The sequence below is a fragment of the Cololabis saira genome, chromosome 1 (genome assembly GCF_033807715.1).
Source record: "Cololabis saira isolate AMF1-May2022 chromosome 1, fColSai1.1, whole genome shotgun sequence".
Lineage (NCBI taxonomy): Eukaryota > Metazoa > Chordata > Actinopteri > Beloniformes > Belonidae > Cololabis > Cololabis saira.
The window spans coordinates 13,604,421-13,629,626 of NC_084587.1; the positions used below are offsets into that span (position 1 = coordinate 13,604,421).

Here is a 25,206-nt window from a genome sequence, read left to right on the forward strand (position 1 = left end):
GTATGTAAGTTGGTGGAGAATTCTCTGTGATGATGGCAGGGACCACTACTGCTGCCAGGGCAATACTTGAACTGTGGAAAACACATGAACCGCCTGAACTAAAAGAGCGGATGAATATTATGGTTAAAACAGCTTCATACGAAGTGATGCTCAACAAGATGAACAAGAAAAATAAGTTCAAAACATCAGTCTGGGACTGGTTTTGGACCAACATCCCATTTTCTGATGATTCTACGGCCTGAACACCTTTTCATCTGCTATCCAGTGAATGCATCAATATGTTCCCTTATTATCTTATCTTATAATTTATATGGTACTTTTATTCATTTATTTTCTTTTGTGATGCTACACGTACAGTAATGGACACGACAATGTAAAAGAGATTGAAGAAATGAGAACTTGAATTACCAAAGAAAAGATAAACGGATACTGATCACAGGCCTCATTTCATAAAATGCTTTGTTGTCAGAGGTTTTATCAGATTGTAAATATTGAATAATTAACCTGTGAATGACAACCTCAAATCAAAAAAGCTGGGAATTAAAACTACTACTATTACTACCACTACTGCTACTAAAAATAATAATAAAAGTAGTGACTATATATATATATATATATATATATATATATATATATATATATATATATATATATATATATATATATATATATATATATATATATATATATATATTTATATGTGTGTGTGTATGTGTGTTTTGGGATGTATGTAAGCCTATGAGTATATTTAAGTGTCTGATACATACAAGTATCTTTAACTGTCCGTACATATACAATATACAATATACACTTTTATAATTGTATACTTTCCTTGCTGTTAAAATATCGTTTGGAATTATATTCAAAGGAATATTTTATAATTAGAAAGAAACAGAAAATAAGAGAGTGACCAGATAAAACTAAATCTCGGACAGCATTGTAAAAGCGACATAACCTCCACGTGTGTAAAAAAACTCTAAACTAAAAACTAAACTAAAAAAGTTACTCTGTGCTGTTATAGCAACTCAAAGGATGTGGAGGAATTTCTTTGTGCTAAATTCAAGGGTGAATGCTGAAGCTGAACACCTGATCCCTCACTTCTTAGATCAATTAAAAGCCACCAATCAAATCGATGATAATTCCTGATGGACAAGAGATTAATTTGAAAAATCGTTGCCAAGCACTGCAATCCTTCATTCATGAATGACACTTCAAATTTGACGTAAAAAACAAGCATTTACTCAATTTTGTCCATTTGAGTTGAGTTGAATGAATTGTAACATAAACTACTGTTCCACATCTTCTTTTGGAAGAAATGGACTTGGTGAGCTTCAAATCAAAAGATATTACATAAAAACAAACACAAAATAAAAACTGAGACTGTTACTCGCACTAACTCCAAAAGCCAGGCTCCGTGGTGGTATGAGGTTGTTGCATCAGTGACCTTGGCTAAGGTCATTTTCACATCTGTGATGATAGCGTTAATGTGAAAAAGTGCAGAGAGATTTCTAATCAAAATATGTTGTATTTAATATGACATCTGGGTTGGGACTGGTCCGTCTGAAATCGTGACATGTCCTCACTACAAATTTGTTGAAAAGTTTGAAGCAAAAGCCATTAAAAGATGTGCTGTTGCACAGGTTTAGATGTGCTGCCAGGAAGAATGACACAAACGCTTCATTGGATGACATCATGACAGGACACTTTGGAGGTATCGTGAGAGAAAACGCCTATATTACAAATCAATATTTTTTTATGTTCCACCATTGAATTATGTTGATATCTTGGGTTCACATGAGCTACGGATAATAAAATATCTAAAACAGGGGTCGGCAACCCAAAATGTTGAAAGAGCCATATTGGACCAAAAACACAAAAAACAAATATGTCTGGAGCCGCAAAAAATGAAAAGTCTTGTATAAGCCTTAGAATGAAGGCAAATGGCGAAAGGCGAAATGTCGGGAAAAATGTCAAAATGTTGAGAAAAAAGTCGAAATGTCGAGAAAAAGGTTGAAATGTCGAGAAAAAAGTCGAAATGTTGAGAAAAAAGTCGAAATGTCGAGGAAATAGTCAAAATTTTGAGAGAAAAGTTGAAATGTCGAGGAAATAGTCAAAATTTTGAGAAAAAAGTCGAAATGTTGAGATTAATGTTTAAGTACAATCTCGAGAGAAAAGTCAAAATTTCGAGAAAAAAGTCGAAATGTCGAGTTTAAAAAGGAGAGGAATAAGGAAGAAAAAAAGAAGAAAAAAAGAGAAAAAAAGAAAAAATAGAAGAAAAAAAGGGAAAAAAAGGTCAAACATTTTTGAAAAATCTCCAGGGAGCCACTAGGGCGGCGCTAAAGAGCCGCATGCGGCTCTAGAGCTGCCGACACTTGATCTAAGTCAATGTAATAATCACAGCATTTTTTCTTTTTCCATTTTCTGAATTCCATTGATCCAACTTTTCCTGATGTGGGGTTACATATGAATACGCATGCTGCTGACCTTCTGCAGCTCCTCTCTCAGCCAGGAGGGAAGGGGTTGTCCGAGGCGATGCAGCAGCTTTGACAGCTCCACATTGTGGTCCCTGTAGTATCTGGAGAGATATGCGCGTGCCTGAAGAGCGGCGGGGAGAAATAGATGAAGGAGTCACGCAAAAAATAAAAAAATAAATGAAAAGACAGGTGGGGGAATTAAGAGAGATGGAGAAAAGGGAGGCCGGAAGAAGAATGTGAATCGGTTAACCAGAAGTTGGAGATGAAAAAGTAGCGAGAAAAATATGAATTTGAAAGGAGACAAACAAAATTGAGACGGATTAATGATGTGCCACGATCTTAAAAATCAGCCTAATTTTTTTCAATAAGGATCCAGGGCCGCTGAGGGGCTGGGTGGTATGAACAGAGCAGAGAAATGAGATATTAGGAAGGGGAGAAGAAGGACATGAAAAATACATGAGATCATCTCTTCCCCTCTCTTGTCTCTCATCCCTGCTGTTCCCTCCATCGCCTCCCTCCTCTTCTGGCCTCTCCTTCTGTCTCCTCGCTGAAAACTCAAGTACATTTTAATTGCAGGTGACTCCGGCGCGCTGCCATTAGCCGTGTGTGAGCACACATGTGGAGACCGATTGTGTCTATGAGTTTGTCTTCATGCGGGGAGCAACGTGTGATTCATCTGCAGGTCTGGTCTCTCCTCCGCAGAGCCGCGTCAAAGATGAATGGATTTAGGCTTTTTTCCCTCTATAATTCTCCTCACCCTCCATCTTTATCCGGCCCATTCTCTCTCACACAGGTGTTAGACCCCGTGGGACCCTTTTGCCTCAATAATGGAGAAGGGGGAAAAAAAAACAGTTCAAATGAAATATATTTACCTCTGGCTCCATTGGAGGGTACTTCCTTCCTTTGCTTTTTCCCAGACATTTTGTCTTTCCTCCCTCAAGGAGCTGGCACCAGAAGCCCTTCTGCGGGTCAAAGCTGAGGGAGGAGAAGAGTAGAAAAAAAGAGACATTGAAGAAAGGAGGGAAGAATAAGGAAGTCATTTTGTGTGGAAAAGTGGCGGAGCGCAAGACAAAAGTAAAAGGAGAAGCCTTCACTGAAGATTAGGGATGGGCGGTATGGACTAAAAAATGTATCACGATAATTTCTGGCATTTATCCTGATAACGATAAAAATGACGATAAAAAAAATACCAATTCAACTCCACCTTTGTAACTATAAATCTATAACCACATTCAGTCTTTGGAGCCCCCAAAACACTGCTCTAAAACAATACTATATACTAATAAACTACACCAATTAAATTGAATTAATAAAAAACAATTAAATGAGTCCACCTGTACTGCAAAACTGTAATGACTCAGATCCGCCATGTTTGTTACACAAAAACCTCATCAACTGGATTCTTTCCTGCCTGCCTGCCTGCCTTCCTTCCTTCCTTCCTTCCTTCCTTCCTTCCTTCCTTCCTTCCTTCCTTCCTTCCTTCCTTCCTTCCTGCCTTCCTGCCTTCCTTCCTTCCTTCCTTCCTTCCTTCCTTCCTTCCTTCCTTCCTTCCTTCCTTCCTTCCTTCCTTCCTTCCTTCCTTCACGTACGTTGTGCGTGGATTTAACGCAGAACCATAAATCAGATTTACACAAAAACGTCATCAACGGGAATTTATCGTTTTTACCGCGAGATGACAAATTCTTATCGTGGGGAATTTTTTTGACGGTTTATCATGAACGGTAAAATATCGCCCATTCCCACTGAAGATACTCAGCTAAAGTAATGTCTGTTGCAGACCTGACACTCCACAGACTCAGACATCACCAGATAAAATGAAAAAGTAGTTCTTTTTTCAATTTCCAACATTGGAAATTGGCCCATATAAAAATACCTGTGGATGCAATAAACAGTGGATCAACAACAGGCAACCAGCAATCACTCTGAGCCAAACGAGTGATAAACACTGAGATAGAAAGCGTCTGCACTGAGAGACGGTTTCTTATCAAACGCCCAGTGTGACCGGCTGAGCTGTGGTTTCAATGGGAAGGGCTCCATTCTTCCAGAGGATCTGTAACAGCTGATGTCACACTGAAATCAATCTCTGTCACCAAGCCGGACCAACAACTAACGTTGAGTCACTAAGCTTCTAAGCTTAAGATTATCACCTGTTGCAGGTTGTTTTTGTCCCCAAGTAAAGTTCATGTTTTTTTTTTTTAAACCAGATAATCCTTTCTTACCCCTCACCTGATGACAGATGGCTGCGAGGGTGCTGTTGTGATTTGTGTATTTGTTTCGTAAAGCGAGTTTCCGCAAAAGGTAAATAAAGGATGCCTGATTGATTAAATAAAGGATGACAGATTGAGCACGAAATAAAACACGCTAACCTCCAAAAGTGCATAAAAACGTAATCAAATTTGACCAGTAAAAAAGGCACATCATATTCAGAGAAACCAGACAGAACTGTGACACTTTCAGCTTCACTTTATCTCCTCAGATATCACTCGATCTCTCTAAGATAAGGTAAATAACACTTTTATTTATCCCACTTTTACAGCAGCGGCAAAGACGAATTACCAAAAATACCCAAAACAATGACACAATAGGCATATATAGGCATACAAAATAAACACACTGCATTTCTCTACTCCTGTAGTAGTACTAGTTCTGTTGTAGTATACTATGGATATAACACGTAAGAAGTTTATAGGTTGAAAAAGAAAGATTATTGCATAGTATGAGGAACATAAGTGAGTCAAGTAAAGACAGATATAAACCAAATGACTTAATCTATACAAAAATGGACAAAATGTACACAGGAAAATAATATTTATATAATAATTATACATATTCAGTCAGATGAGGTAGTTGAATGACTGACTTTGATGACTATGTTGATCTTGCACCTCTCACTCCTTCTCAGTGCTGACTCACAGCATACATACAGATACAAAGCTATAGAAAAATCTATAGTTTTTTAGCTGTGCTCTATTATGAGCAGTAAATGCCGTGTCAAAAGCAGAGTAAACATCAAAATGCGGTGAAGCATTCCCCACATAATCAGCTGGATGCTTGTACGATCCCATAGTAACATCAGTTACTACAGTTGGGCCACTGATGAGTTCAGTCATGCTCGGAAAGATCGTTTGTGAAGTTGGAGATTAAAAACAAAAGTAGTTAATAACCTGTAGTCAGCCACACTTTTTGTGTTATACACACATACACACAGGCATGCATGTATGCATGCATACACACACACACACACACACGCACACACGCACAAAAGGAAAACTATGAAAAGCAAAGATGCTAGATTGGTATGTATGTTCTCACATGCACAGATTGCTCGTCTGTGCTATCTAAAGTTACATTACCACCGGATTTTTCACAGATTAACTCGTAACACAATTATATTATGTACCAATAAAAATACATTTAAAAAATCCATGATTATTTGAAGCATTACACATTAAATATGGAGCCAGCGGTTACATTTGTAGCCACAGGAGTATAATGCACTCTTTCACATACCCATCATGAACTGAGCGCAGCCTCATCACTGTCACTTGTGTAGACTGTTTATTCCACCTAAGCGTGCACTAGTGCATAACAATAGATGGAGCTATAAGGATGAAAAGTGATACCTTCACGTTTAGGGTCCTAAGAGGGTTAATCTCACAAAATAAAAAAAGATAGTTGACGAAACAAAGCTGCATCTTCTGATCAGACCCAAAGTTAACTCTGGCATAAAGATGTTACATTTTTCCGACTTTTATATGAGCTAACGGACGCAGCAGAGGTTGGCCTTTTTGTCCAAATGTCACGCTTCCATCCAAGTAGCCTGAAGTCTGTTATGATTACACAAGCGCATGCAACGATGCATCGTAAAACAGAAGCAATCATTCACGTCGAATACATGCACAAATGGGTGTTAAAATGCAGCCAGTAAAAGTATAGCATTAGGAAAATATGTTCTCAAGTAATAATTCATCCTTCAGCATCCAGTTTTTACTGAGATGAAACCACATTTCTAGACAGAATGGTACAAAAAAATACAAAAATGAAAATGGTGTTTAAAAAAAAATGTAATTCCTCCATGTTATTCCCTTTATGGCACCTTAAGCATTCCTTGTAAATTCACTGGTGTTACTACATTTGTAAATAACTGCGCGTCATTGTTTCATGAATATATGCATTATGATATATGAAGGTCTTCATTTATGCATGTATATATGCAGCATATATGGATACTAGTTATGTTTAGTTTGATTGTTAAATCTATCAGTATTATGTGAAATCAGACATATTTTGCACCTTCAAGGTATTATAGAACCACAAAGTAGCTATGAAAACTATCATCACCAGCAATTGAGGGTACGCACACGATGAAAAGGCAAAATAATAACCGGATAAGAGGAAGAAAAAAGAGTGGAGATTAAAAAAATAGTCCTAAGTATTCAGGATCTAATCTGTTGCTGCCATGTCAAAATAACTGATAAGAATATGAGACAGATTGAGCTTCTTTTTTTTTTTTTATAACTCAATCTTCAAAAGCGCAAACACACGAGGGCACACAAAGCATCCTAATAGCTGTGTCAAAACGCATCTCTTTAACAGATGATTTGTATGCATGTTGGTTCGCCATTCAAGGCAGGGGCAGTCGCTGTCCAAACTGCAGCCACGTATTCCGGAGATCCCTGTCTGGGGGTTTGAAGAATCGCAGGCTGATTGCATTCTAATGAGTGGTGCTCCACAAAATAAACAGTTTTCCACTCCTCCGAAACATAAAGGTCACGTGTAATATCGCTAATGAAAAACAGGCTGAAGGAGAGGATGAGGAAGCAAAGACTAAGTCCCCTGGGCCATTTGAAATCACGACAGACTTGGCTGTCGTGATCTAATATGTCATGTCATTTACTTTAGCTGGATTGCTTACCACACATGTTATTTTGTATCAGCCAGTTAAACCACATGTTTCTTTACTCCAAAATAACTTGAAGTGTCAGAGCTTACCAGATTGTATCTTTGCTGTGTTAGAACCAATTGAACAGTTTTAAAGATAGGAAGCTTTGCGCATAAAGTTGACTGAATTTAAATTATGAAATCAATAAAATAATTTTTTCGGTACATTTTCTATGTGGCTGCACCAAAATCGCCCAGATCAGACAGGGGGAATACTCAAAAAATGGATGAACACTAATATTCTTAAAGCCTTTTTTAAAACCTTTTCATGACAGTCATCAACATGAGGTCACTGCTGTTGCAAAAAATGGAAAATAGGAGAATGCTGTTGTGTGAGATGATGTGCAGTACCTGCTACTCACCAGTAGATGTCGCTCTTCCCATTGATTTTAAAAACGGTTACAGGTTTTATGTGGAATAACATTTACACCACCATGTGCACCAGGTGAAACGTGTGAGAGACACTTACGTAAGGGCCTGCGAGTAGTTGATTGAAGGAGTGACGCCCAAGAATTTCTGTACTTCATCCATCACCGCTGCAGGGTCACTTCGTAGCTGATGGCCGTCTATGATCATCACCTACACATGCATACATCCAGGGGTTAAATTGGCCGGAGGCTGTCCGGGGTTGGGCCCCGATGGGTAAGACAATGCTGCATCACAAGACACATCTAAAGCAATTAATATTTCTCATGCTCTTTGGTTCTGAATGATTAAAACAATATTTTTGACAATTTAGACATCAAAACTCCTTCATGGTTCTTTTCCTGCGGTGGAAAGACCAGATAAGAGCTCTATCCGGCTATCACAGCTCTGATTGAAACTCTGATCAATATTCTACAGCACTGTTAATTTAAAAAAAATCTTTTTGTGCTGTTTTCTGAGTTTGTCAGAGACGGAAGATGTCAGCTTTAGTCAGTATGCAGTGATGAGAGGAAAGGTGATGGCAAGGTATGTACGATGAAGTCCGTTTCTGATTCAAGTGATGGAAAAATAACCAATCCAATTTTTAAAAATGTCAGTAATTTCATATTTAAACTTAATACTGTAGGTGTAAATCCAGTTAATGCACCTGTTGGTTGATGGTGTTGAGGTAATCCTGCTAAATGTTATATTTATATAAAAAAGCACAATTGGGCAAACAGTGTATATGAAATATAGGTTATTAAACTCGATTTTTAAAAAGTTCTGGTTTAAGTTATTGAGCTTTGTACTTACAATAAAGAGCATTTTTGATATAACAACATAAATGTTTAAAAACCCTTCTTCATCACCCACCCCTCCACAAAAATATCATGTGAGTTTGTTTGTAATTGCATTGTGGGATAGTTCCGATGTGTGCGTGTCTGCATGTGTAGAGCATGTATCTGCAACGCTGCCTACCTGATTAGCAGGATAGTATGTCAGCCATCTCTCCAGGTGGGTAGCGTACAGGCCGGGGATGAGACAGCGGTTCTGCAAGGAGCGCAGCTCTGGAGGCGCTTCCTTTCTTGCGCTGATGACATCATAAAAGGTATACTGCAGGGCGGCTTGGTCTTCGTGAGCTCTTTGATGCTGGAAAAGGCAACCATTGCTTCAAAACACTTACTCAGGACTTGTTTTATTCTGGAAAATTACACGAAATCTACGCAGGCAGGATGCTGAAATTATGACTCAATCAATCAAAGAGGCTTAAACATGAGAAAATAGTGTGAATTACCTACATTAAGATGTATAGATGTGTAATCAGTGTCATTAACTCTCCGTTAATAAGCGACTTCAAGTATTATTTTCATATAAAATCAGGTTCTGTTGGCCCCTGCTGGTTTAGTTCTTTGTCTTTTCTTTTTCTAGGTTCCACCTGATTGGTGTTCCTGGGTGTCTGGTGCTGGCGTTGGATTGGCGGAGACGGGATGGCCCACAGTTTAAATATCTGGCGTCCCCTCTCCCTGACAGCAGCGGCATCTCCGTTATCTCAAACGTCATAGTTGTAGACTTCGTGTAATTGAGGGAAGCGTAGGGGTGAACTGCCTGTTCTTTTGCTGATGTGTTTTATCCTGTTTATTTTAGTTCAGGGAGTTCAGGGAAGTCACTGTCTTTATTTTTGCACTTAGTCTTGACAGGTAAAGTAGGACTGGGTTTAAAGGCAGGAAATGTGTCTGTTATCTTGGCTTAGTTCACCCTGACGATTATTTTACTTTACTGTCTTCTAATTTGACATTTGTAAATATCCTAATAAATCAGTTCCATATTTAAGCTGCGCACAACCTTTTCTGCGGGTTGTGGATCGGGAGATGAGTGGTGGTGTCTCATAACCAGAGGTGTCAAGTAACGAAGTACAAATACTTCGTTACCTTACTTAAGTAGAAATTTTGGTTATCTATACTTCACTGGAGTAATTATTTTTCAGACGACTTTTTACTTTTACTCCTTACATTTCCACACAATTATCTGTACTTTTGACTCCTTACATTTTAAAAACAGCCTCGTTACTCTATTTCATTTCGGCCTTTAAAAAAAAACGATCCAGTTAAATTGCTCCATCCGGATAGAGTGAATTTGGTTGTGGTTGTTTCAGATGTTCTTGTCCAGTTTTGTTCTTACATCCGTCGCCCTCAGATTCCTGCAACTAAACTTGGATGTACATTCCAATAAAGGTTAGGATAAATGATAACATGCCTCTGAAGTTTGACTTTTTGCACCATTACAATACTTAAAGGCAACTAGTCATCATATCTCCTGCTCTCTGAAACACATGTTAATGCTCAATAGTACACATATATGGTTCTTTAATATATTTGCATTATACTAAGATGTATTCATTTTCAATGGCTTTTGTCCTTAATGGCTTTTTCCCCCTTACATTACTTTCAGAGGTGGACAGAGTACTCGACCCCAGTACTTGAGTAAGAGTACAAATACTACTGGTCAAAATTTACTCCGTTACAAGTAAAAGTAGCTCAGTCAAAATATTACTCGAGTAAGAGTAGAAAAGTACTTGCTTTTAAAGGTACTTAAGTATCCAAAAGTAAATGCTTTTAAATTTACTTTAAGTAAAAGTAAGAGTAAGAGTAAGAGAACATTTCTTATTTTCCACATCAGTAAATTACTATATTTTTCTCAAACATTGAGTTAAGATACAGCCAAGGATTTTGTGAAAGTCCCTGCTTCGAGTCCGGCTCATTATCAGACTCAGACGACTCAGCGGATTGTCTTTCTTCTCCTGACGCATTTTTGCGGCTATGTCTTGACTTGTTGCGGCTCTGTCTTGACTTGTTGACTCTGTCTTGACAAACGCAGGCTACTTTGGCGGTATCGTTTTGAGGAGGCTTGACGTATTTCTGCTTTACGTACATCCCAGTGGAGAGCGTGCACTGTGATAGGTCTCCTCCTTTGACAAAAACAGCTTGTGTCCAATAGGATTTTAGGGAAGAAGAAAAAAGAGCAGACCTGAAAGTAACGAGTACTTTTCAGCCTTCCTAGAAATTTACTTGAGTAAAAGTAAAAATATTTGTCTTGGAAATGTATTCAAGTAAGAGTAATAAGTAACAAAGAAATCTAATACTCAAGTAAAGTACAAATCCTCTGGATATGTACTTAAGTACAGTACTCAAGTAAATTTACTCCGTTACTGTCCACCACTGATTACTTTTACTTTTATACTTTAAGTAGTTTTGAAACCAGTACTTTTATACTTTTACTTGAGTAAAAAACTTGAGTTGATACTTCAACTTCTACAGGAGTATTTTTAAACTCTAGTATCTATACTTCTACCTGAGTAATGAATGTGAATACTTTTGACACCTCTGCTCATAACTACTAGAGAGGGTTAAAAATAAAACAGGAGCAGTAAGAGGCCTCTAACGTGTTCTCGGTGCCTACCTGGTACCAGCTGTAGGCCCTGTCAGACGGGTTGATGAGCAGGGTGATGATCTTGGCCTTGGGCAGCAGGGCAGCAGCTCGCCGTGGGGTCTCCTCCGAGGGGAAATAGTTGGCGCTCTTCTCAAACAGGAAATCCGTGCTAACATTGGAGGGAACAGGGAAGAACTCCATGTACCTGAGGCGAAACAAACAACACACTCAAGACGCTTACCTCATGCTCAGACATCTATAACTACACTACTTTCACAGCCGCCTGGGGCCGACACGGCAACAGCTTCTCACTTTTGTTTTTTTTTCAAAGTCAGGGACTTAATCTGTGCATCTGTGAACCCAGCACAAAATTGATGAGAGAGTTTAGAGTGTTTAATGGGAGATTTTTCAGATTCAAGTATTTATGGATGACTTTGGAGAATGCACCAGCTGCGTCTCTGTCATCTAAGTCACCCATTTATGGGTCAATTTAGGCAGCCATATGTCTGTTGGCGTACACTTCCTGGCTTAAACGATCATTTTTCGAGGATGTTGTTCCCCCACTTTAAACAGCTTAAGGTAGCACTGAAATCCGTGAGACGGCCTGTGACAAGCTCGCAAAAATTAAAACAGGGTTGTTTTTTATCGTTCCGTTCACCTTAGGCACTGGGGAACAGGAGACAGAGTAAAAGATGGGGTAAGTCAGTGTGTGCTTGCGTGCGTTATCACCAGTCGATTCCTTTGTGGTAGTTGTTGGTATTGAAGAACTGGACCTCCTCATAAGTCTTTGGACTGGGGAAGTTACTGGATATGGAGGGATGCATGAGCAGGAAGAGATAAAGTGCTGTCGTTCCTGGAAGAAAGGGCATTATTCATTACCGGCTCGTTAATTCAGTTCAGCAGAGAGTAGTGTCTGTGTGTGTGTGTGTGTGTGTGTGTGCCTAAGTAAGCATACATCAGGGTGTGTGCTCCAGTGTGTGTGATAGCTGTCATCCACTGATCCATACTGGATGATCTTCCCCTTTGCTGATTTATATGTTGCTGAAAATTCAAAGTATGTGAGTGTTTTGGTTTTTTTTTTTCTCCTGAGTTATTGCATGTCTCTCATCCAATAATTCAAATCTGACACCAATCCACAGTGGACCGTGGTCCTGCTCTCCTGCTCACCGTCAGCAGCTCACCCTGCTCCTTCTAAACTTCTTTTTCTGACAGACCCTCTAATAAAATGAGGATTTATAGTAATCTAATTGTAGTTGGGTTGCTAATGTTGCTATAATGACCTCTCCTCCCATTTGGGGAGATTATCATCCAGTTAATTAGCGCTTTTATTGGACCTTCTCACCTCTTACCCAAAACGCCAGCAATTAGACCTCCAGAAGTCACATGGAGGCAAATACTCCAAGCTCAAGGAACGTATACGCATTTTTAATAGTCTCCTCTTTTTCCAGTCTCTTTGATGGAGTAAAAGGGAGAAAAAAAAAAGAATAAAAAGACATTGCTATCGCGGCGCTGTATCTTTACGCTTTTAAAGCAGAGAGCATGTGGGAGGAAGAAAGGAAGGAAGCGCCTCCTCCTTTGTCTCCCTCTGACAGGGTAAAGAAGCGAGGGGGATTACATGGAAACACTCTGATCTCCACACCTGTGCACACAGAGGTGGTCCCCGTGTTCCCTGTGCATGACTGAATGCATGTGTGTGCGTGTAGCTCACCTGTTTTCTGTGGCCCCACAACCATGAATTTAGGCAGCCTGTCGCAGGTTTTCTCTTTAGACCAGATGTCTTTATGTCGTTTGTCATCACATGGGTTCTACAAAAGGTACAAAAGAAAGTTTTAAGCAATCATGTACCTGGAGGAAAACAAACATGTCCATAAATCTATGATAAGGAGGATTTTCTAGATCAGGGTTCGGCAACCCAAAATGTTGAAAGAGCCATATTGGACCAAAAACACAAAAAACAAATATGTCTGGAGCCGCAAAAAATGAGAAGTCTTGTATCAGCCTTAGAATGAAGGCAACACATGCTGCATGTTTCTATATTAGTTATAACTGGGGGAAGATTTTATATTTCATTATGCACTTCGAGAAAAAAGGTGAAATGTCGAGGAAAAAGTAAAAATTTCGAGATTAATGTTGAAGTACAATTTCGAGAAAAAAGTCGAAATTTCGAGAAAAAAGTCGAAATTTCGAGAAAAAAGGCGAAATGTCGAGAAAAAAGTTGAAATGTTGAGAAAAAAGTTGAAATGTGAAGAAAAAAGTCGAAATGTCGAGAAAAAAGTTGAAATGTCGAGATTAAAAAGGAAAGGAAAAGGGAAGAAAAAAAGAGAAAAAAGAAAAAAAGGAAAAAAGAAGAAAAAACAGAGAAAAAAGGAAAAAAAGAAGAAAAAGAGAGTAAAAAAGGGAAAAAAAAGAAAAAAAGAAGAAAAAAAAGAGTAAAAAAGGAAGAAAAAAAGCAAAAAAGCAAAAAAAACATTTTTGAAAAAGCTCCAGGAGCCACTAGGGCGGCGCTAAAGAGCCGCATGTGGCTTTGGAGCCGCGGGTTGCCGACCCCCGTTCTAGATGAATGAAGTTGTATTTTTTTAGGTGTTCAAACTTTTTCTAAGCCAGAATTAGTTTCATATTCAAAAGTAAAATTCATCAATCAATATCAAAAGATGATTTTTTTAAATCACTTTATATCTGAGCTGCCATTGCTTTTATTATCTTCTTACTTATACGAGAATTAAACCATCATTTCAATTTCTGATGATCTGTGCACCAGGGCACAGATTTTTCCTCCTACATCATGAGAATATCTTATAACTCACAAAAGCGCAGTAAAAAAAACCCTGTTATGATCAGAAAGGCTCCCACAAGCCCATACACGTAGGCATGTACCCCTGCAAACACACCTGCCAGAGTGGATTCCTTTGTTCAGGAAAAAGCTGAAAGTACTTGTGTGCCAGCTGGAGAGGTGGGAGCGTGTGGAGTTTCAGGTTTGTCCATGAGCGAAGGAAGGAGGCCAAGTGGACAAACGTGTAAAGACCCAGTCGATCGTTGCCATAGTTAGACAAGTGAGTCATGAATATACTTATCTGGAGTGGAAAAAGACAAAACACAGGCAGAGGAGGGGGAGGAGATGGCAAGGGAAGTACATTGAGAAAGAGAAATATGTACTTTGAGTATTTTGCAAAAAAAGAAAAAGAAAGAAATGTCATAAAGTCAAAGCCCCCAATCCCAAGTTGCCTCCTTTGTTGATACGATTTCAATAAAAGGCAAACAGATTATTTCTCAGTGTGCAATGGCGTTGAAGTCACAGAGCGCACAGCTGTCCGGGCGAGTATCAATATTTGCCATCAGTCACTTTTGTTAGGTCAGATTTTACATTTACTCTAAGCACAACACAGTTTCAAGCACAAAAACGGTAAACAGATAAAGTGAAACTGATGTATTCACCACTCGTGGTAGATAAAGCTGAGGAGGCAGCACAATACTCCTCAGAGGCAATGGGTGATGGGAGAGGAGCAGCTACACACTGCGGAGAGTGTCAGAGTGTGTTTGTGACGGTTAATGTGTGTGAGGAAGAGGGAACGCTCAAAGGGAGAGAAGGAGCGATAGTGTGTCGGTCCAGGCTATCTGTCCACGCTTCAGTGCTTTTATAGGCTGATCGAAGAGACACGCTAAGATAGCTGCAACACACACACACACACTTGCACTCATACTTCTTTTTGTGATTGCACAGAGCGATGGGAACGTGTCTGGGTAAAACGGTAACATCGGCCATTAAGATATGAATTATTCGTTGAATGTGAGCACATGTGTCCCCTATGTGCATGAGTGACTGTGTGTACGTGCGCCGGTGACGTTAACGAATATGAGCACCCCTACACACACACATACACACACACACATGTTCATGTTAGCGTCACTTTGGAGGAAATTACGTCGACATTTTGCCTCCTACTAACCCCTTTGATAGCCTTGACTTACGCTTACTTTCATGTGGACCTGAGTTTCTATGTTAAACTTTCAGGCATTGTGTGCTCAAATACACACTGGCGATTTCCTGCTGCCAGATGTGCTCATCTCTAGCAGGGAGGCTGCTGTAGATACGGACCGACACACTGTCAGGGTTTGATGGATCTGTGTCCGGCTGACCTGGAAAGCTGTGCAGAATACTGATCAGGGGATTGCGTCGGCGTGCAAATGTGAGTGGCACTGTGATGAAAGGGGGACAGTCGTGTGTAGCCGCTTTTGTACTTCCTTATTTATTCTGATAGAGAACCCAACAGACATGAGGGAGAAAAAGGGCACGCATGCCAGAGTCATTTAAAATGTGTGTGAGTGTCCGCACCCGGGTCGCAAAACTCAATGAATCTTCAGAGTTGGAAACTTTCCATAGGAATTAATGGGAATATGTGGACATTTATGGGAATATATACGGGAATAAACTGCACATTTGAAAAACCACAGGAGAGCCTCTTAGAGAGAACTTAAAATGCAATCTAATAAATAAAGCAATCTAATTTAATGTGAATTAAGGCGGAATTCTACCCTGTGTTCTTGTCTATTGTCTATTTTTTCCTACCACATGCACAGATATTCACTGAAAACTGCAGGATCCTGCACTCTTCATCAGCCATGCTACTGAAGACACAAAATATGAGCCCAAGAAGAAATCTGGTTAAGCAATGTTTGGTGACATCACTATAGAATGAAAATATTTGATCGATTAAAGCGCAACTAACAAATATAAAACAAGTTTATACAAGGCAAGGCAAGGCAAGTTTTTTTGTAGCACATTTCATATACAGTGCCTTAAATAAAAATATTAAAAAGGGCATTAAGAAGTAAAAGAGCCTTAAAGCAGAAAATTAAGAGAGACAGACATAATTTAAAAAGCAGATGAAATGCAAAAAAAAGGCTACAGTGCATTGTGGGAGATTATTGAAATGCAGCAATAAATAAAAAGGTTTTCAACCTTGACTTAAAGCAGCTAAGAGTTTCAGCAGCCCTGATGCATTCTGGGAGTTTGATCCACAGGTGAAGAGCATAAGAGCAGAGCGCTGCCTCCCTGTGTTTGGTTCTAACGCTGGGTACTGAGAGTAGGCGTGACCCTGAAGACCTGAGGGTTCAGGTTGGTTCATGGTGGACCGGGAGATCGGAGACGTATTTTGGCCCGAGACCATTCAGAAATTTATAAACCAACAGCAGGATTTTAAAAGCTATTCTGACGGACAGAAAGCCAGTATAAAGATCTGAGAACTGGAGTTATGTGATCAATGCTGCGTTCCATTTGTCCCCGGAAGTCGGAATTTCCGAGTTCGAGTCGGAATTTTCAACTGGAACGCCCCTCGAAGTGGGATTTCCTACTCGGAAAGTGGGAGAATCTTCACCACCCCCGAGTTAACATTCCAAGATGGCTGCCCCGGCTGTAAACAGTAAGTAGAAGAGAGCTCTGTAATAATTCGTAGCACTTCTGTCTAGTTTTGGTCACACTAAATCAGTCGTATACAAGTATTGTTCGGCATATACAGTATATGCTGCTATAGTGTAATTTACATTTTTCATGTGGTATATATATATATATGCGAACTACAAACTTGTTTTCCGACTTTGTAACTGGAACGCTGATAACTCGGCTGTGACGCCATTCCCAGTTCCGACTTCCGACTTCCGAGGTAAATGGAACGCAGCATAACTCTCCTGGTCTTAGTGAGGATTTGATTTCAAATTAAAATATTTCTAATATTCCCGAAATCGGGTGTCCACTGAAAGTCTTTCGTAGAAAGTTTCTGGAAATGTACCTGAAATTTCCTGCTGTTATACAATCCTACTCTACACAAGGCAACAAAAATGTTTGTGCATTTGTATATCTTTGCACAGCTTTGTGCATCTGCCACTGCCTTTTTATCTTGCGGCCTCCAAGCAAACTGGCAGTGCAGCATTCAGGTTTGTTTTATACCAGTCTGACGGACGTCAGAGCAGCCGCGTAGAACTGCTGTCGGGACGTCAGACACCGACGTTGCATGGATCTGATGCCAGTAAGAAACTGTGCAACTACGACTCCTCCTCAATGAATTGTAATGTCACAAGACTTTTCTATGAATGAAGATCTGAAGCAAAACTTTTCGTTGAAATTAATGAATGATTATGATTATGACATGTACTACAGCAGACTGTTGTAATAACACATGTATATAAACTCTGTACAGTGAAAAAGGGAAATCTGACCTGACCTGGGTATACAAGCAGCATTTCAAAGCTTTTTGTGTTCTGTCTTTTTTTTTTTTTTTTTGAAAGCATACAATGTGATGAAAATGTGATTTATGTTCCCTTCAAACCGCACAATAGCCTATGATGTCTGACTCAAGCTGTGAGCAAACATGCCTCACTGTATGAATGTGTGTGTGTGTGCGTGTGTGTCTCTCTGCAGGTGCATGTGCATGAAAGACAAAACCAGAAAGAGAGAGTCTGACTGAACAAGGAAACATTCATTAAAGGGCTGCGGCAGCCAAATTAAACAAAAGGGGGACAGGGAAGATGATTTGTGTTCGTAATTGGAGAGCTGCAGATGAAAAGAGAAAAAGAAAGAAAGTACATAGAGGGGTGTAACAGAAAAAGAAAGAAAGTAACCTTGACAGGTGAGTCTGAATTAAAAAGAAAGAAAGAAGAGAAAAAAAGCTCCTGAGAGGACGGTAATCTCTTGACACAGAGTAAACTCCAAACCCCGTGTGCTGGAAGGGCTCTCCTTGGCTGAGAATTCAATTAACTGGACCATTTAAACTCTTTCCCTGCATCTACTTCCAAGTCTGATTTCTTGAATACTTGATTGCTTTGGGTCCCATATGTGCCTTTAATAAAGACAGCTATGCTCATACATAATTTAGCCACAGAATTGGACCCAAATCTTTGGATACTTGGAGCTGGACTGGTAGAGGAGTGTGAAAATGAGAGAAATAAATACAACTTCTCCCTCTTTTAATTTGTGGCCCCTTGTCTTTTCTTCCTCATTGCTTCTATGCAGCTCCATTTCTTTCTTCTATCCTCATCCATATAATGTGTTGCTTGCACTCTCTTGTGGGCTCCAAACAGTTGCTGCATGTTTTCTTTTTTAACGCTCTCCAATCTCACGTTGACCTAAAAGCCCTGATGAAACATGTTAGTCCAAAACTTAGCGATGTTTTCTGAAAATCCCTGCATACATGAACACACATGGGTACGGAAAAAAAAAGCAAATGCCATGTCTTGCGAGATTAAAAAAAAACATGCAGTCGCGCATTTGAGTTTGTGACATGTTTTAATCCACTCTAATATGATTGCATTTTTTGAAGAAAACTCCTCGTTTCACTTGGTTGTTAGCATCCTTCTGTCTTTCTGTCTGAAGAGCACGACTGTGTTGTAAACTGCAGCTTCTCGGTTGCAAAGTTTGCTTCAAATGATGAGGTTAAGCACCAGCAATTAGCCGCTCAGAAGTGTGGGCTGTACAAACACCTTAGTCGAGCTGCTGTTCTCAAACTGTGCACAGCGATGCAGTAAGATATTATTATTTAGCAGCTCTCTGGCATGGCTACTGGAAATTGAAGCCTAAAAACCTGCTAAAACAGGTACGTTGGCATAGCAACATGGCATGAAATAACGTCAAAGCAGACCAAAGGAGATTTTTTTATGTAATTTCAGTTCCAGAAATATTATCTTACTTTAAGAATCGTCATACCGCTGTGACAGTCGCCCGTCCTTCCCTATTATAAATGAAACCACCCAAAGTAACTTCAGACTTTCTCTCCGATCATCTCTTGTCAAACCTGCATATCAGTGAATAATTCAACCCCACGCCTATGGGGGACCCTCTGAGGCTAAAACTGCAAAGGTTTCTTTGTGCTGCTTTAAAGTCCATCGAATAATATCGACTTTTTCTTTTTTTAATATCGACAGTTATTGTATCTGTGTGAACCAAACAACCTTCATCTGCTATCACGTAACTACTTCAACAATTCCATACAACAGGCTACAAAGAAAGACCTAAATGAGCGGGATAAAGCACGTGTCATGTGATTAGACGGTACTGAAAGTCGGCGCTGGTTTGCATCGTCATCATTTCAGGTGTGCACAGTTATTTTAAGCTCCAAAAGGGGGAAAGAAAGCACAAAAAAAAAGCAAGAGAGATGAAAAAAGGAGACGTTTACACTGCAGGGAACATCACAAAAGTATGATAAACTCTCTCCAGACAGTACAAAAGGAAGATAACAGTGAAAGTGAAACAATTATGAAGGATAAATCCTTTTATATTGTTGAAAACGTGAGTTTTCACTTTTTATTGGAACACGTGGAGCCAAGATAAACGTTGCTAATAAGGTATTTTATCCCTGAATTGTCTGTCCCAAACAATTCCAAACAAGACTACAAGTTCAATTTTCAAAGTGCTTGGTACAGAGTTTGACCAAACAGTTTGGCAAAAAGCAACGCCATGGCTCACACGCAATAAATGTGATCTCTACAGCAACCGAGGGAATGTTAGTCCATTTCCTTTCATGCAACAATGTAGTCAAAGCAACAGATGGCCTTGGAGTTTCTAGTTTGAGATGCTTTGCGCATAGCCTACAACTTGTTATAAATATGGGATGGCTAGCACAGCGCAGTCTGTTTGTAGAAAAACTGTGGGCCATTTCAAGCATTCACCACTTTCATATTCAAGCTTGAAGGACATTCAAACAGATCTGAATGTGCCACTGAAGCGTCTTCAGCAAAATGTGCAAAAAAAAATAAAAAATGTTTAAAGGCTCACATTGCATGATCCAGAACGTCACTGCACAGCAATAAGCCCTGTATGCAAATGCAGTGAAGTACGACCTGCCGGCCACAACTCACTGCAAGCCAATGGAGGGCTCCTAGAAAAGACAGTCACAGCTCTTGCTCCTTTTCAGAAATTGACAAGTGAGGTGAGCTCTACATCTGCCTTTGATGTAATCCCCATTGTCAGTGTCCTTAAACGCGCTTTCATTCCAAACGACCAGGCCAATGAGGGACTAAAGACCTCGAAGTCCACTCTCCTTGAAGCTGCAAAACTCGGTTTTTCAGAGAAGTGGAATCTGAGCCATTATGCCTCTTTGTAACACTGCTGGATCCTTATATAAGAACAAGTATCTTGGGTTTCTTAAATGTATCTAGTATAATCTGTGTGTGTGAGTGAGTGAGTGAGTGAGTGAGTGAGTGAGTGAGTGAGTGAGTGAGTGAGTGAGTGAGTGAGTGAGTGAGTGAGTGAGTGAGTGAGTGAGTGAATGAATAAAAAAAAGATTTACGTACTAAATTGCCACACTTCAGTGCTCATATGGAATTCATACTTTTATAATCTAATGAAAAAATTCCATATACACCATCAATCTTTGGTATGCAATTCACTGCGCAGTAGAAAGGTACTCAAATTCTGAATGTAACATTGTTTATTTTATGGTAGGAGGCGCGGAATCATTCAAATAAACAGCTGACAAAAGAATCCGCAAGATATGGAAAGGACATATTAATGGCAGAGCTGAGAATGAGCTTCAGGGCCGGCAGAAGAGCAGTCATCTGGATCTGCTGCCTCACAGCCAGCGAGGTACTGTAGACTCCGTGGGCCAGAGACTCCAAACAACAGCAGTCTCCGAAGAATTATTGATGAAATCCTGAAGGATGGCACACGTGGTCCGGAGTCAAGCAGCATAAATGTACACGCTAAAGAGAAGAGCTTCTTCACAGGGCCAACCGCTGCACTGGGACGTCAACGAGCCTCGACTTCCCTCCCTGACGGTCACAGCAACCACATTTATCCGTGTACCTTCACCTTCACTAAGAGTTGAGAGTGAGAGGCCGTTCAGCAGGATTCAGCACAGACTCCAATATTATTGATGAAAAAAAAAAAAAGAGCAGGCTGACAGCTAGGAAGGCTGAAGCGCTGATCTTTCTAACAAACAATCTACCGCTCCTGTTGAACTGAACAAACTTTATCGTGTATCAGGAGAAACAGAATAACTGTGGGAGCCATGTTTAATTTTCCACTATGTATTTTATATTTGAAGATTACGTGTGTGATCTCTGCGGCAACTGAGGGAATGTTAGTCCATTTCCTTTTTATCCTTTTTGTTATTTATCAGTTATTTCTCAAAAATGTTGTTCATTTTATTTCATTTTTGCACAAAGTTACCCTCAGCACTCAGGTTTCATTTTGAACCTTCATACTGGATTTTAAATTCTTCAACGGGGCTCTGACGCACAAGAAATGCTACTAAAAGCTCTGAAAGAGTTGAAAAATTGAAAACTTGCACAGTTGATTTATGTGGCAGCTCTGTATTTCTTCTTTGGGGGGAAGGAGATTTTATTTATTATTTTTTTGACAATTTCAGCAGGTTTTTTTCTTTCTTTTTCTTCCAAATGGCCATGTCAAGCAAAATACAGACATACAAGTGATTATTTACAGTTTATATGATTAAAGTATTGGATTAGAATTGGTATGAGGTGGTGGTAAGGTATCAAAAATAAAAACCTGTAACTTATTATTATTAATTATTATTACCAACTTGACCCTGACAATGAGTTTAAGTTTAAGTTTAAGCAGTTCAGTGTGTAAAACTATAGCATGATTATTGCAAACACAGTGTACATTTCACATTGGATGTTGTTTAGAATGGGACTGAAAAACAGCAAGTGTCAAATGTCTTCAAAATTATTCTGAGAATTTTATTCAAACGTTTAATTAACTGCAAAACTTTTGGACCACAATTAAGCTACAGTTTGCCGTTTAAATTGAACTTCACTCCGTGTCTCGGTATACAAATAAGTCTAATTTCACCAGAATTGCTTCCTTCTCTCACCGCGTTGGTATTTGGGTTTCCTTACGTTCTATATAATGTCCCACATCAAAAAGCAAACTAACACACACACACACAAAAAAAAGACTAGTTTGCTTTCATGTTAAACAGCGTTACAGCTATGTGCATTTTATCTACGTGTATGTTTTACTCATTATACAAATGAGAAATTAGTGATCTTTTTTTTTCAATCAACATGCGCTTGTGTTACAGGCTTCCTCATCCGTCTACTGGCTTCTCCGGTTACTTTGGGATTAAAGAGCTGTGAAGCTCAATACCCCTGGAGGATTTCTGTACGGCAGAACAACGACGTACGAGAAAACAGACTGTCCCCCGACTGCATTGTTTGAGCCCGACTTTGACAATTTTCATAATGTTTCAGTCAGGTTGAAAATCAGATTTCGGCATCTTTTAAGAACACTTATTCAAAGTAGGCTATTTATTTCAAAATAAATTCGAGGCACTTTTGGACCAGAGAAAATGTTTCAAAGTTCTTCTGTTTCTGCTTATAAGTAGGACACAGGGCACTGAAGATAATCACAGTTGTTAAAACTGTGCTCCTTTTTTACATCCCTTCTCAGAGTCGGATCACACCCAACAAGAAGAATCATTCATGACAGGACGACTCTCCTTCAGATGCTGTACTTTAGGTGTACATTAATAGTTCAAACACATGAATATTCTCAGGAGCTGCTTTCCCACTATTGAGCCAGGCCGAGCCCAGGCTTAAACATGCTAATAGACCATGGCCTCAATTCGTTTGCAGAAAAATCCTTCCTTCTCCCACTGTTGGACTAATAGACCCGCTGTGCTGCTCCTCCAACCCGCACATAATTGTGCCCCGTTGTAGAAATGTCACACATCTTTTTCTTTAATGTGGTAGGCTATCAGTAGTGTGTGGATCACAATGGATGAAAATATTTTTGGGTGAACAAGGAGCACCAGATAACTTGCCAAAACAATCACTGGATGTACTAAAATAGCATACAATTGAATGTATTAATAGCCTACAGTGAATGTGAGTCTAATTAAAATCTTAAACCGTCAGAATAAGGCTCAACAAGTTCAAGAGGGACGCTGAACTGTAAACCAGTTAAAATTATTTAAAACCAGCTTTCTTCTCTAACATGAACCAAACCAGCAGGGTCGGCGTCATGGGGGGTCATTCGCGGGCCATGCCCCCCCAAATGAGTTATTATGCCCCCCCACAAGCAGGCCAAGCCTTTGTACCAAACTTTGTATTTTATTGATAACTTATCTTATTGAACGTGAAATCATCCATTACATTTAATTAAAACCCGTGCTTATTAATCACAAAACACAGGTTAAACATCATGACCAAATCCGCTCCGACCCGCTGTGTCAGTATCAGCGCAGACAGACTGCAGCTTCGCCTGAATTATGGTTCCGCGTTAAATCGACGGCGTAGCCGACGGCGTAGCCGACGGCGTACGTGCGCGTCGCCGCATACCCTACGCCGTCTGTTCTGCGTTGGTGTGACGCGGAACCATAAATCAGCCACCGGGAGCAAGGGGTTGGGGGAGCTGGGTTGATGTTGATCTGCGGGCCAAACTTGTTAAAGAGCATCAAACTCACTCTTATCTACGCGGAAATAACGCTAAAATATAAAGAAGGCTTCCCAAAGTGTGATCTATGGTGAAATAGGAAAATTAAAGATGTGCAACTCTTCTAAAGGTGAGACATGCATTTAATTGACTTCATAGCGCCAGCCTTGGCGTTTATTATTACGCAAATGTGGAATGTTTGGGTCCGTCTAATTTCGCCAAATTAAATTTGGAGATTCACCGTTCACATTTTTATGTGTATGCGTTGTATGAGAGAGAGATGGAGAGGGCGAGGGAGGGAGGGAGAGACGTGGCCTGTACGTCGTTGTTTTTTGTTTTTTTTGCAGTTTGGGTGCACAATACACTTGTGTGTGTGTGTGTGTATTAAAAAGAGATTTTGCAGTATGTTGTGTAATTGAAACTGGTTTGCTGTGATCGTTGATGGCAAACTCATATTAAGCATTTACATCATATTGCGTTCTTGAACGGCAGTTTGTGCCCCCCCGCTGGTTATAATGTGCCCCCCAATTAGATCTGTTCTGCCGCCGACTCTGCAAACCAGGAACAACCAAGTTGTGTTTCAGGTGAGTCAGAGTTCTGGTCCAAACACTGAACTGTGAAGAACCTCCAGATGTGCCCTTATCCAGCAAGAAAGGCCCAGAGCTGAGTAGTCTGCAATTCTAGACTACTGTACAATCCAGTTGAAATCTCTTTGAAATGACTCTTTTTAATTACCCTATTGTAGGAGTTCAGTACACCGAAAAGAACTGTTCCTTTACACTCCTTTAAATCGAGACCTGAATCTACAGTATCTATGCAGTCAAGTTACTGACGAAGCAAGCCAGTCATAAACATAGTACGTAAGAGGAACCGGAAAATAAACCGGAGAGACGCTGAAATGTAAAACCCTCCTAGCTTGACACAGGTAGAAGGAAGGTTGGGCCCCATTAAATCCCGCCTGGCCAGACACAAAAATGAGGCCAGATATCAGAGGCCAGGACAGATTTAACTGTCCCTGATAGGCACTGGCAGTAACAGTAAGGGCCAATCCCAATACACCCTCTACTTTCTACCACTAGCCCTAAAAAAAGAAGCCACAGATTTTAGGGCACTTGAAATCTTCCCAGGGGCCTGTCCCAATACTCCCACTACTTCTACTTTTCAGCACCACCCCTAAATTTTGCTTGCCATGTCACTGCGTAGTCACGTTCGGGTATGGAAGCGACTGCGTAGTTCCGTTTGCACATACGTCACACCATATCAGGAAGCTGAGAGCCAAAAGCTGTTTTAATTTCAGCTGTAGCGCTGTTAATATGCCACTTTATTAAGTTGTAATATTTTTTCAGGCGTAAAAGTAACCGTTAAGATCCCCAACCTGGGCTCAGTTTATCCAAATAACGGCTGTTGAGAAATTTGATCTGATGTTTTTGGCGATGATAAGAGCCGCCGGTCCGGGGTGCAGCAGCAGCAGCAGCTCATGTACAGACGTGATAGCCAGGTCAACCTGCGCCGTCGTCCCGGGGAGAAACCTGCAGCTCTGTTGAGAATTACCGCTGGCTGAAATAAATCATTTAG

General features: G+C 40.0%; 1 protein-coding gene across 4 annotated transcripts in view; it reads right to left on the reverse strand.

The window, feature by feature from the left end:
* Window positions 1–25,206, reverse strand: part of ndst3 (N-deacetylase/N-sulfotransferase (heparan glucosaminyl) 3) — a 120,522-nt gene that overhangs the window by 1,644 nt on the left and 93,672 nt on the right. For 3 of the 4 annotated variants that reach the window (XM_061743948.1, XM_061744109.1, XM_061744024.1), the window contains exons 7-14: window positions 14,135–14,317; window positions 12,955–13,051; window positions 11,976–12,099; window positions 11,277–11,451; window positions 8,799–8,969; window positions 7,885–7,994; window positions 3,347–3,449; window positions 2,485–2,595 (exon numbers count right to left, since the gene is read on the reverse strand). In XM_061743948.1, coding sequence (XP_061599932.1) covers window positions 2,485–2,595; window positions 3,347–3,449; window positions 7,885–7,994; window positions 8,799–8,969; window positions 11,277–11,451; window positions 11,976–12,099; window positions 12,955–13,051; window positions 14,135–14,317 — 1,074 coding nt within the window. The remainder of the gene's footprint in view (window positions 1–2,484; window positions 2,596–3,346; window positions 3,450–7,884; window positions 7,995–8,798; window positions 8,970–11,276; window positions 11,452–11,975; window positions 12,100–12,954; window positions 13,052–14,134; window positions 14,318–25,206) is intronic. The other variant, XM_061744195.1, reaches the window with a different exon arrangement.